This window comes from Protopterus annectens, chromosome 9.part0 (genome assembly GCF_019279795.1).
Source record: "Protopterus annectens isolate FY-2018-M chromosome 9.part0, PAN1.0, whole genome shotgun sequence".
In the NCBI taxonomy this organism is placed as follows: domain Eukaryota; kingdom Metazoa; phylum Chordata; order Ceratodontiformes; family Protopteridae; genus Protopterus; species Protopterus annectens.
In genome coordinates this window covers 1051513392-1051527439 of record NC_056743.1, presented here as the reverse complement: position 1 = coordinate 1051527439, position 14048 = coordinate 1051513392, and the positions used below count along the sequence as shown (strand labels likewise).

Genomic DNA, 14048 nt, shown 5'->3' with positions numbered 1-14048 from the left:
AGTGGAAATGGATTTGATTTATTGTATTATTGTTATTCTCATCATGGGTAGAGGTTCGGCTGGAAATCAGACCCATTCCACTAGGGCCTACTGCAGTTCAGTGCACACTTTTTTCTAAACATTACCATCTCCATGTGAGAGAAAGAGAAGTAAGACAGTTTGTACACCTACCATAAATGTAGATGTTCGAAGATCCAGATCCTTGTTGCCCTCCTCCCTCCCCTCCTGTAGTTTGGAGTGGTTTGCTGGTTTTTGGTTTGTAGATATTGTTTGTACATGGGTTTTTTTTTTTTTTTTTTTTTAGGCTGGCTGCTTTCTTTTTAGGCTGTACTTTTTGTACCTACCATAAATGTAGATGTCCGATAGGTATGCATCTGCAGTCAGGATTACCCTCCCTCCTTCCCCTCTGTGGTATTCCTAGGGTGCTGACGCATCTTTTAGCTAGCTGGGGGAATCTATTTTGGTGTATTTGTTTGTTTATTCATGTATATAATTTGCAAATGTTTGGAACTTTTCAGCATTTATCCAAACTTAGCCTTCCTAGAGGGCACCTGGCTTCTGGGGCAAGAAAAACTGAGGAAAATGGCGTCGGCTGATGCTTTTATACCTCAGACGCTCTGACGTCGGGGAAAGTGCGACATCAGCCGAGGCCAGACCCAGACTTTGGAATCCGGCCGACCGAAGGGCTGCCTGAGGCAGGACAACCCATATGTTATGACTGCAGATGCATACCTATCGGACATCTACATTTGTGGTAGGTACAAAACTGTACTTTGGCTGAGTTGCTGACACTAAACCCATCAACCGTCCCTTCTGCTTTGACATGGGAGGTGATCCATAACCTCTCTCCTCATTGTCTGCTAGATGACTTTAACACTGTGAACTAACACTTAACAGTTGTACTGACTGAATTGACACACAACTGACATTCGTTAACATTTGGATTTTGTTGAGTAGAGCCACAGCCATTCTTTCTCGTTTTGCTGCAGGCTTTTTCTCTGAACGTTTTTGTATGTTGTGTAACTCTTTTGAATGGACTGGCTTGGTTTGTGTGATTTTGCAGAGTTCAAACCTATTCAGTTGTGGGTCTCCCTTGACCTGCGTAATGAGACAACAAGATTCCTAAATAGTAAAGCTGTAATAGTGTGTGTGTGTGTGTGTGTGTGTGTGTGTGTGTGTGTGTGTGTGTGTGTGTGTGTGTGTGTGTGTGTGTGTGTGTGTGCGTGCGCTCATGTGTGACAGAGTTACATGTTTTAAAATGAATATAATAATAGGATAGGTAATGCTGGGAATGACACAAGGGCATGTATGGACTCTGGGGTGTCCCAGCCCAATTTTTTCTGCTACCAGTACCAGGGAAATGCTCCTAATTGGAATAGGACATAGTCCGTGTCAATCAGAAGCTGAATCTTTCACTGCAATGCCTGCCACCACGTGCTCAGGTGTAGAAATATGCATGAAATGTTTTGATGTTGAGTCAGCGAACATTTGTGCATGGATTTGGACATTACAAAACACCTAGTCCTGCAAAGGATGTAAATAATGGTATGAGTCCAGCAGGACTGGTGACAACAACACAGCTTTCTAGATTGTTGCACTTTTTTTCTGGGCTGCCATAGGGCCCTCTGAAGCTGTTGTCCTGGGCAGCCACCCAAAATGCCCTTGTTACACACTTCTTCTGCTTCTGGGTCTTCTTTCTCGATTTTGATCTAGCAGTAATTGTTTCTTAGCGCACATGTCATAAAATACCTGTAAAAATTCGGACTGTGGTATGTACTTAAGGTTAAGGTAGGTCAGGCCTAGGGGACAACGTTGGCAGTCTCAAAGATATGTTTAGCCAGACAAAACTTAGTGGTGAAACACAAGTCTTGTCAGTCCTGCAATCGGAGCATTTTCTTACAGGTCCAATATTATTAGTATACAGAAATTTTGTCTCTTCTGTTCTGTGCTGTTTAAAGTTTATTTATTTGCAAACAAACAATGAAACAGTATTTCTTTTTGGCCTTGGAACAAGGAGTGCATACGTGTGCGTGTGTGTATACACGTGCGTTCAGAAGGCCATAAAAACAGGTATGTGTATTTATATATTGCGTTTTTCAGACTTTCACTATAATATGGGTGTTGAGTGGACTGTGGTGTTTGCTTCTGCCAGTGGGTGATAATAGCAACATAAATGTCACAGTTTTTTTTCCTAATCAGGGCTTTTACCAGATGACTTGGCCAGCTGGAATATTACTTCAAGCCAACTCCCCTGCATCAGGGTGAATAGCTGTTGCAGATAAAAGAAATTTTCGTAGGCTGCAGTGCTTAAGAATGTCACTTTTACAAAACAGTGTGGTAAGTTTTTGGCAGTTTATTTCCATTACTAAGCAAGCCACACATTTGTAGTGGCAGGGCAGGTATACCGCAGTGAAGAATGTTGAAGTAAAGATAATGGAACATGTGCCTGTGGTTCACTATGTGCAAACTTTCCGGGAAGGTTAGACTGTAGAGAAATTTAGTTTTGTATCAGAGATGTAAATGTCATTGAGGTCTGTGGAGCATTTTATAGAAGAGTGGGACTGATAGGCATATAGCTGATGATTGTAAGATGTTCATGGTTAGATACTTTGTGGTAAAAGTAAATGCCTAAAAATTGTTTATTAACAGATTGAAAATCACTATTATCGCTATTAGTGTAGGCAGTTGGCATTAAGGTCTTGGAGCCTTTATCTGTTCGCAATTTTTAAGCGATGCAGCAGCAAATAATGCATACCTTGATGAATTACAGCTGTTCGTGTTTCCATTTTTGAACATACAGCCACTTGCAGCTATAATAAAGATTGTAATTTTGAACATGCAGCTCTTGCCAACTGTTTTTGAAAGTCAGCTAGAGATATGGATTTTAGTATTTTCTCCAGTATGTTGAAACTGCTAAAAATAAACCAGTGAAAGCTATATGAAAAGTTTTCTTGGTTTATGGCCCCGTGTTAGTTTCTTCTAGGATTAGTTTGTCTGTCTTGTTTTCATTGAGTGCTGGTATAGCCTCGGACTTCCCCATGGCTTATGAATTGGGTAAAGCTGGTATAAAGAAAATTAATAAGTGCTCCATTTATGCCCAGTATGTGTGCAGTTTTTTGTATCAGTTCTTAAGTCCCACATATAAGTATGTGTACAGTTAAAAGAAGTTAATTTTTCTGCATCAGTTCTTAAATCCCAAAGATAATTTTATGTTAGTTTCTCTCAAGACTGAAAAATTTAATGTAAATATGTGTTGATTAAGTTTATATATTTTTACAACTTTATATATTTAAAATATGTCTTGTGTAGCCGTGGGAGTAGTGTGCAGATTCTGAGTGTCCCAAATTGGTCCTTTGTCCAGTTGGCCTTTCACAGTAAACAAAAGCAATAAATAGATAAATGAATGAATGAATGAATGTCAAGTGTCTTTTTGTCTGATAAACCAGCATAAACAATATTTATAACGATTTGTCAGTTAATATACTGTGATGTCTCCCCAAGTATAGTTACAAAAGGACTGTTGTAAAGTGTTATTGTATTTTTTTAAGCTTACTTTAATAACAAAGTAATGCAGAAGATCCGAATGTATCCCAAGCAACTGGGATTTGATTTCCGGCCCCAGCACTGGAGGAGCCAGGCAGGAATAGAGAAAAGTAAAGATGGTGTGTGGCCTTCTCACCTCTTGCCAGTGGTAGGGGAGAGGTGCTAGTGCTAGTGCTCAAGGCTTGCATAATGAATTGCAGTTTCCCTTGGAGGAGACCAGGCAAACCACTTGCCCCTGCTACATGCAATGGAGCTGGGCTACTTGCTGGCAAAATCCCTTAATAAAGTGAGGGACAAGCAATGCAGATAGCCCATTGCATATCCCCCTTCAGTGAAAAAGATAAATGGAAAAATTGTTTAAAACCAGTCCTGCTGGCTGTCTGAGTAGTGGCTCGGCTAATGAGTTGATTTGCTGAGTGAGGGCTGACAATCAACATAGGGGGTAAAAAGTGTGAAAAAAATAAAGGTCTCACAAGTTTATGCTCAGTCCATCTAGGTCATTATGAATAGGTTTCCATTTTTCTTTAACTTTGGGATGTAAAAATTGTGTACGTGATGCATTCATCTGGACCTGTCTTTTTTTTTTTTTTTTTTTAATGCATCTGTCTCCAAAATAATTTGTGTTTCTTCAGAATTGCACCTTTGTCGTTTGCCTTATTTCCTTTATATTACTGTGTAACTGGGTTGTTTATTTTTGTAGGTTTATATTCTTTAATCTTGTGAGTGTAGCACTTTAATAATAAGGCTAACTTTCAGGTTCTAAGTAATGTGAAAATGCCTTAAAGGATCAGTAACTCTATGTAGCTAGACTGGTACTTTCTTAACTGCTGTTTTCTGTAGGTGGGTTTATTGGGCTGTGGAGCCTTATCCAGTGCCTGTCTAGCAGAGGCTGCTAACAGTAAAAAAATGAATGCCCTGGGTGTCGAACCTAGCACTCGGACAGAAAGTAAAGATGGCCTAGATAAGCAAATCTCTCTGCCTACAGTACCAGCAGCAGCACAGACATTGAATCAAGTAAGTATTTTTCCTATTTTTATTTATTATTTTTTGAAGAACTGTAGCTGTCAGTACACACTGTTAAAGAAGCTGCTACATAATTTAAGTTTGCAGATTACTTACTTTCTTTTTCTCCCTTTCTGCTGTAGCAGATTGGGGGTGGGATGTGTGGGTTTGCCTTTGAGTGGACCAGCTGAGCCAAAGAAGGTAGTGTTGACATTGTCTGGACATTGCAGGGTTTTAATTTTCCTTCATCTTGACCTCACCTTGGTGTTGATTACTTTAGTAAAGAGTTTCCTAAATACATTTGTGGAATTGTCCTTCACCCTAATTGAATCAGGTGTAAGAATGCAGAACTGAAATGCCGTCATAGCAGAAAGTATCAGAAATGCATTGCAGTATGCTTGCTGTGATGCATTTTAAAAAAATCCTGAAGTTATGTTTATGTAGTTAATGTGCCTCTTTAATGACCGAGAGAGTAAATATCAGATTACTGTTTACCACAGAAATGCTGTGGTATCACAAAAAGTATCCAGATTTGCTAGCATAAACTTCCCTTTATTTTCCCCCCAGCTTTTCCTGCCTGTCACCTATTGGATGCCCACATCTTGGCAGTAATCCCCATTTAACACATTATATATATTCCCTTTGGATGATACTTGGGAGGTGAGTGGTAACACCCTCAAACTGAAGGTTGGAAGTTTATCTGTCCCATGGCAACCAGTGTGGATATATTAAAAGAACAGTATTGTTCCTGTGGTAAATGCGCATACGTTTCCATGCTTGTAAGCCCTATTTCATTTCAGATGTATTCCATTTCAGATGTTTTCTCTTTGTTCCCCTTGGCCATCTTTGCTTGCCATGGTGGAAAGCTGCCAGCCTTCACCAAGGGCATGAAAAGGTGACTTGTCTTCTTCATTCCTCCCTGAATGCTTTTTCATTGCAATGAATCGCTAGTAGGTGCCACTCCTTTGTGTCATTGGTATGCCAGAAGTGGATATTTTTATCATTGTGCCATAATGTACTTAAGTCAAATGAATCTTATTATAGCCAGACTGTTTTAAGTCAAGCAGTAATGTTCATAATTGATCCATTGTCTGCTGGTTTAGAATGTGGGTTCAGATGTCATAAAATTACATTCTTGGTACCCTTATTTTCTGTCTTTTCAGTTTCCTCATAACATTTTAGCGTAATTATTTATTTAAAATTATTACTTGTAGGAGTTAACATGAAGCTGTTGGAGTGACACTCTAAAATCACTTATTTTATTGTTTTTTTTAAGTTTCTGTCCTTCAAGTGAGTAATTCCTTCAACATGTAGTTGATCAACGTATAAGTTTGGCAGATGTCCATCACCTCATCAGTTGCTATCCAAGAGAATAGTTTAAATGCACTTTATAATCATAAGGCATGTCAGTGACATTCTTTTTCAAATGCTTATAATCCACCAGGCTTGTCATAATTTGTCTCTTGGCTGTCAGTTCATCAGCATTTTTTTATTCAATGTTTCAGGTAATGGGCAATTAACATTTGCATTTTATAAGTTTGTCATTTTAACTCTGAATGTGTATTTAAGGCTGGCTAGGGCAAACTTGCATGCTTTAATGAGTCTGTTTTAATCCTCTACTTTGTTTCATCACAATCACTGTGTATGAAGGTGTCTTTCTGTGCGTAATATGAAAGTGCTTACTGTGTTTTGAGTAACAGTAAAGACCATATTCATTCAGTCCATCTGATCTGACATCTGGGTCCTTGAGACATTTGTCTGATCCTACCCAGCAGTTTTAGTGCTTCAGCCTTGAGCCCCTTTAAGAATTTCTGTTTCCATAATGCTCTGCTGTCCCTAATCGCCTCCAAACTTGTTTTACTTCTTTGCGAATGGAAGCATAATGATTGGCAGCTAAGTGCTCCACCTCTTCTGTTTTTTAACAACTACTTTTTTTTTTTTACTTTAAAATATTCTTGTAATTAAAATAAGCATAGGAGTAGCGTAATTTAGAATTATTGTAGCTCTGCTAGTGTTAAGGATTTTTTAAAGTTAGTTTCTTTCTCTAACTTTAAGCCCAGTGGCGTTTCTGCCATTTTTCTTCCCTCAGCGTGTTTGTAGTTGTTCACAGTTTACAGTTTATTTAGCAACTACTAAGTCTCTAAAACAGTATGTGATTTTTGTTTTGTACAATTTGGATAGGGTTTCATAGAAGCATTTAATCATTGCTTGAGGAAGTCGTTCTTAGTATGTGTTATTGTTCTGGCTGAAATTCTCTTTAGAAATATCATAGTCTTTGAATGCATTTTTTTCCTGCATATATTTACATATTTAGTCAAATTGTTTTGTTTGTTTTGTGAATTGGGCACCTATTGTTAGTTGAGGAGAAACAGTCAAGTTTCGAGTGTGGCATGCTTAGGTATGTCTCATTTTAACTCAAATTGTGAAATTTGTGCTGGGGTTGCAGCAGTGGTTTTGGCAGACAGGTGAATTAAGCTAATAGATGAGGGTCTCCTAATACCAGATTCAGCCACTGCCAAGGCAAATAAGGCTTTAGAGAAACCTTCCAAAGTTATGGATCAGAAACGTCCCAGTGATTGATTGGCTCCACCTTCTGCACCTTAGGTTGCAAGGCTAGAGGAACCAAGAGTTTGGATGCACACACACACACGCACACATACACACCACTGCCACATTGAGTTTACGGAGCTCATCTGCATTCAGGACTGTTCTCCTAAAATTTCTAATAATCTGGGGCATCCTTTTTCAAGGCCTTCATCGGTTCAGTCATTCAAATTATTCATGAGGAGTTCAAAAGCGGATTTCGATGTTTAATGCAAACATTTCTAAGAACTCTGAGGTGGGGGTCATTCTGTTGTTGGTCAGACCCAGCCCTACTATGCCCATCCTTACTCCCTCACTACTTCACCTATTAGCCCCAGTCTCGTATGAGCAGCTGTTCCTTCTGGAACCTGCGACCCAAGAATAAATGCTCCATTCTTCTTTGACATCGATGGTATTGATCTCACTTGGTCAGTTTTGGCACCTGTGTAACTGTCTGAATCTCTTATTCAAGGGGACACTGGTCTGCAGTTTTGGAGCCATCTGATGGGCCGGTGCCCTTTACTCAGTTGGCAGTCTCTGAATCATCGAAGGTTAGGTCTGGAAGTCACTCCTTTAGCTGTGACTGTTCCTCTATAAGGAGGTAAGGATCCATCTATGGAGGGGGGGGTGTCTTCGTATATCGTGGAGTTCGGGTTGGCTTTTTGGGGACTGAGTAGGATGATTTCATGCCCCAAGCCAAGAGATTTGCAGGTTCTTCTGGTCTAGCCTCCATTATTTGACCCCACTCATCTGACTTGTGTAACCTGTGGACGTTTGATAAGAAAAAGTTGTTCTACTCTGAGGATTCAGGTGATTCATCCCCTGAAATACCAAGAAAGAGGGAGTGTAAGAGGAATAGCTATGACTCTGAATCCCTTACCCCTGATATCGATAAGAGAGGATTCCCCACAGTCCCCTCTGGAAGACACCACATTTGGCAAAATTCCTAGAGTTGATGCACCAGGAAGATCTTGGCCAGTAGACCCCCCCCACCCCGATGAGGAGGCATTGCTTGAGACTTAAAGAATGACACATCTACATCCTGGGTGGTACCTCTGGATGACAAATTAATAGAGCTGTCAGGAGGTCTTGGCAGGAGCCTGACTACTGTGAAGTGGGTACCGTGAAATCTGGGTAAGATTCTTCACCTCCCTAATTAACAACCATATTGGGACAAATCACCAACAGTGGACTTCATCATTGTGGTGACTGCCACAAAGAGAGATCTTTCAGAGGACTGTACATCTGCCCATCCTCCAAACATAGAGTCCAGAGTGATGGATAGGCTTGTGAAGCTGGCATATGCTTTGGGCACCTTTGCCCTGTGCTCCTTGAACTACTGTACTGATATGAACAAGTTCCAGAGAGATTTGCCACAGCAGGTACCATCTACCGTGAAGAACCCTCTTATGTGTAAACCTAAGAAGCAGTTGATAGCTAACTTGACCATCATGTGGAGCATAACCCTTCCTAGTCACTATTGCCAGACATCCCACCTAACCAGGAAAAAGCAGCATTAAAATGAGATTTCCTTTCTACTGGGAAAAAGAGCCATCCAAGAGGTCCCCTCGATCAGATAGAGTCAAGATTTTATTCAAAATTCTTTTTGGTTCCAAAGAAGCCAAGGGACCTCTGGCCTAATGTGTATCTCAGTTTTCTGAACACATTTGTCAAAGTGACTGTGTTCAGGATGGCCAAAGTGCAGTGAGTGTCACCCTGCCTCAGATAGAACAAATGGATGTGCTCTATAGATCTTACGCCTACATCCACATAAAAATAGAGAGGGAGTGCAGGAAGTTTTTGCAGTTCTGAGTAGAAGAAAGTCGTTATCAATTCGGAGTGTTTACCATTTGGCCTCAACATAGCCCCAAGGGTGTTCACTGAATATATGGCCATTGTGAGGGCCTATCTGTGACTTCAGGGTCACAAGATTTTTCCCATACCTGAATGACGGGCTCCTGGCTGCATCCCCTGTCCCATGGAGTCTCTGATGTAGGCCAGAGATTACCTTCTCCATGTCTGTCAGTCACAGGGCATCTCTGAGGATTAACAAGTCAGATCTGTGTCCTACTTAGAGGTTGGTTTTCCTGGCCTGTCACCTAGGTACTGCTCTCTCAATTATTTCTCTTCACCAGGCCAGAATTCAGACTCTCCAGTATGCAATCAATCTTTTATTTAGCAGCTCATGTCCAACAGCAGCCTTTATCCTCCGGGGCCAAGGGCTGAAGGCTTCTTCAGTCTTGATGGTAGAATTTTCCTGTTTTCATATGAGAATTTTACAATAGCCGATTCATAGCCAGTGTTGTCAGAGCCTTCATCATCTTTCCAAGACTGTTTGTCATTACCAGCTTATCCAGGACTCATCTTCTGCGGTGGCTGCACTCCTCTTCAGTTCACACAGTCAGACAGTTTCAGAAGCAGTCTCCAGTAGCAACAGTGACCACCCATGCATTCTCCTTTAGGTATATTGTGGGGGGGGGGGGTGGCAATTTAAAAGGAGGATGATCCAGTGTTTCTGGACAGTCACTGAGGCCAATCTTCACCTAAATGTCTTGGAGTTGAGGGCTGTCTTCCTAGTGTTGCAGGATCTTCAGGACTTCCTTCCTCAGAGGGTGATATCCATCCAAACAGACAGTATGACAGTAGTTTGGTACATCAACCAGCAAGGTGGAACCTGATCCTACCCCTTATGTTGGGAAACTATGAGGGTCTGGAAGTGGGTGATAGCCTCAAACCACTTTCTGATTGCAATTCCTCAAAGATCTTCTGATGCCTTGTGAGTGGTCCATAAATCTGGCTACAGTCAAACTCATTTTCAGTCACTGAAACCTGCCTTGCTGAGCTCTGTTTAACTCCCTGTATAATACTAGATGGAGCAGTTATGTTACCTTTGTCCCCTCTCCAGGTGATTGACCAAAGGACAAACTCATTACAATAGTGGCTCCCCAGTCTCCTGTATGCGCACCTTCTGCTTCCCCACAAGTCCATGTTTTTGCAGAAGGCCAGCAAATGCAAGGCAGCAGTCATAGTTATAGTACATTATTGCCCAGACAGATTTGTTTTCCCCCTTCTAAGGCCTCATCTGAAGGAGCCCCCTTGGTTGTTGGATCCGGTTCTGGATCTAATCTCTCATCACTCTGGGGAACCTCACCCGGATCTTCTTAGCCAGAAGTTAACTGCTTGGTTTCTCCTGTTCCAGTGATGGCAAAAGTTGATTCCCTCCCTCAGGAGCTGATCAGAATAGTTTGGTCTTAGCACTCACATTCTCTGGACACAGTGATTTCCCTTTTCCCTGTCTCAGAAGGGAACTCTTATGGTGCAAGGATCAAGTGAACTCAAACAAGGGCTTCCATTCACTCATGCAGCCCTAGTTCAGGAAATGCACACTGATGCCTCAGTTGACGCATGGTGGACCTGGACAGGCACCCAGTGAGTACAGGGCAGATGCAGCCAGCGCTACTAAAAGAGCACATCAACATGAAGGAAATGAGGGTCTTCATCCAAGGTCTTTTCACATCTCTGGAAACAAGGTGCTCTATGAGTGTTCAAGACAACACAACCATAATGTGGTGCATAAAGAAGCAAGGGGGTACCACATCTTACCAGTTGTGCAGACTGGCACAGAAAGCCTGGGAACTTGCCACCCAGAAAAAACATGTCACTCACAGCCATTTACATCCCATCACAAGGCAATTGCAGACTCTCTAAGCAGGCTATTGGAGGACTCTCACAAATGGATCCTAAACAGACAGGTTTTCCAGATCCCCGTTCATTGTTGGGGACCCCTCAGGTAGACCTGTTTGCTTCAAAGACCAGTAAACAGCTTCCACTCTTTTGCACCAGGGACCCTTATACCTTAGCATGGAGAACAAATCTTTCATTTTTCAGTGGATAGGGACGTTCCTCTATGTCTTCCCTCAAATACTCCTTATTCCAAGAGTTCATATGTATACCCAAAAGAAAAACACAAAACTCCTGTTAGTGATTCCTTTTTGGCCAAGACAGCATTGGCTTCCTCTTTTTCTAGCCAGAGTCAAGTACTGCAAACTGCCACACCAAGTGGATCTCATCTTAGAAGAGAAAAGGGTGCACCTTCACCCCAGTCTGTCATCCCTAAACCTAACTCTGTGGATGATGGGGTTCTGATTCCTAACAGGCACCATTTTGCTGAGGATGTTAAGGTTCCCCAAGAAGCCAGGAGATTCACCATTCAAATCTTCCATAACCAAATAGGAGAGATTCTCTTGTTGGTACCAGAGGAATGCACATGACCCCAGCCAATAAAAGGAACCTTCCACTCTGAAATATCTGTTTGAACTCTTACTCTTCCATCAAAAGCCTGCCATCTAAATTCAGCACTTTGAAAACTGTCCTACTTCTGGCCTTCACTTCAGCTAGGAGAGCTTCAAAGCTCCAGGCACTCAAGACCATTCCTTCCTTCCTTTTTTTTTTTTTTTTTACAAAGACAGGGTGATCCTCAGGAGTAATCTTTCATTTTATGTCTGAAGTAGTGAACAGTGCGTCTCTCAATCAAGCCATAAACGTACCTATCTTCCAGGATTGGGGTGAAAGGATACTGCATTCTCTGGACATTCATATAAAAATAAAATCAAAATCTTGTTGAATCTTTGTTTCTTTCTTTCTGTTTCTTTCCTTGTTAATAACTCCAGTTAGCTAAGGTGCAGAGTTCAGTTTATCTGCTATCTTGGACATATCTACTGCCTACATATCTCCTGCCTTTCAACTGTTTCTCTACTCTCTGATTTCAGGAGTCAGTCATGCAACAGTGATTTCAGTAAGGGCTTTGTATAGTTGTGTAAGAAGTTACCATGGCAGTATATGTCCTACTGATCACTGTTGCTGTATTCCTTCCCCTCCATACTTTTATTTTCTCCTTACAGAAACTTTCTTCCTCAGTTCCTGTCCAGTGGGGAAACACCATAGAACCGAAGGGACTTTCTTACCATTTCATACTGTTCCCCTCCTACCTGACCAGTTTTCTGTCTAAGGGGTGTTCCCCTCCTACCTGACCAGTTTTCTGTCTAAGGGGTCCTCAGGCCACTGTCTTGGCAATGGTGGGAGGAATTATGCCAGTATGTCTGCTTGTATATACCCACACTTGTGAGCTGAGGTCACACTTCATGTGTACGATACTTTGAAGGAAAAGCTTTGGCAACCTGGCACGACAATTGCTGCGATAACCCATCTATTAGGAATACTGCATCTACTGTTATGGTAAGTTCTTAAACAACTGTATTGTCTTATTAGTGTTTGTATAAAATATTGTAAAGCAGTTTTTATAGGGTGCAGTCAGTGGTATTTTATGCGTCTTTTCAGTGGCTGTTGTATATGTTAAAGATATTAAAGTAAGCAAGTGCTTTTTCTTAATTCTAAGAAATGTAAGCTTTGCACTGTAAAAGTGTAAGAAAGGCCAGACAGAAGCAAGTTTGTTAATGTAATGCTGTGGTCTTGGGCTGCTGGGAAGGAGGGAGTGGTGTAAAATGTACTGATTGTATTATATGTAGAATTAAGCTCATAATTTTCCTTGTTTTTATAAGGGTGGATGTCTAAATTAATGTTCTTGGCTTAAGCTATAAACAAATAAGCTTGAAAAATAATACAGAATGATGAAAGCCATGAAAAATGTTAAGCTTTGTGCATATACAAATATATTGTCATTTTTCCATTAGCAAATGCTGTTTGTGGGAGACATAGTCTGTAGCTGGAGATAGTTGGCCATTGGCATTCGGTACATTGAGTTCCAAGTGAAATTTGCAAAGATTCCATGCATCGACAGAGTTGTCAACTTTATTTCTCTCATTCCTCACTGCTTTTACATGGAGTAGATCTGTCTGTAGATGTAAACAATTAATCTTCAGAGTTCTGAACATTCTTTCCTGAGGGGAACTGGAAATTTAGAGGAACGATGGCAAGCAGTTCAGTAAAAAAAAAAAAAAAAAATAAGTCTGAAATTATGGAAAGTGAATAAGAGATAGCCTTCCTGCTATCTGTAATACTAGTAATGTACAGGTGTGCACTGCTAAACTTCCTTCTGCACAATGTCTGATCGCATTTAAGTCCGTACTGTACTAAGCCGTCCTAATGCCATAGTTGAATGTTGATCTGAATGCTCTTCACTGTGCTGGTTATACCAAGCCTATTAAAACAAACCTGTTGGGGTTTCTTTTCTTTTCTTTTTTATTGTATGTTGAGAGTTCGTCAGCCAAGAAAGGGAAATGTCAGTGTAAAAGGCATGATCACACTCAGTATTCTGTTTGTCAGGCATTTGTGCCAAAGACTGTTTGCTGCCAGCTCTCTTCACATTCCATTTATCTTGAGAACCAACGTTTCAAGTTGTTGACCCAAGGTACTGTGGTCAAATCCACACACCCTGAGGTACAGCCGCCTTTTAAGAAAAAAGGCCAAGATATCAAGGTCTGATACGTTTGCTGTCCAGCTTCAGACAGACATCTCTGTCAGTGGATGATACCCCCTGTAGACCAACCGGGGCTGATCTCAGTTCCCTCTGTCGAAGGCTGGCATGGAACTGGCTTTTTGTTTGTCCTCCGAGACTTTCCAAACATCCACAGCGGACATGGGCATGGGTGATCATATCTGAATTGTCCTAGGCAGATTACCCAGATCTTAGATAGGAAGTTTCTGGTACCTTGAGTGAGTTGAGTTAAGGTTTTGAATCACCGAGGCTGGTTAGAGCTGACATTCCCCTTGAGAAGAGATAGAAGAAGCATATTTTCCCCACTCTCGAGGATCCTCAGAAGGAATGGCAGGATTTTACTCTGGTCTTGTTTAATGCCTTGATGACTTTGGGACCACCACAGGAGGTTTCTGTTCCTGCCCCTCCTTTGTCTTCCACTCCTAAAACATGTGGGGAATCTGATTCCCCTGCTGAGGAATCAAAC

The 14048-nt window shown here is 41.3% G+C and overlaps 1 protein-coding gene across 2 annotated transcripts in view; it reads left to right on the top strand.

Annotated features, from left to right (window-relative positions):
• Positions 1 to 14048, top strand: part of ZNF740 (zinc finger protein 740) — a 604397-nt gene that overhangs the window by 80683 nt on the left and 509666 nt on the right. For both annotated transcript variants that reach the window (XM_044083855.1, XM_044083854.1), the window contains 2 exons: positions 2200 to 2337; positions 4384 to 4557. In XM_044083855.1, coding sequence (XP_043939790.1) covers positions 2314 to 2337; positions 4384 to 4557 — 198 coding nt within the window. In that variant the 5' untranslated portion in view covers positions 2200 to 2313. The remainder of the gene's footprint in view (positions 1 to 2199; positions 2338 to 4383; positions 4558 to 14048) is intronic.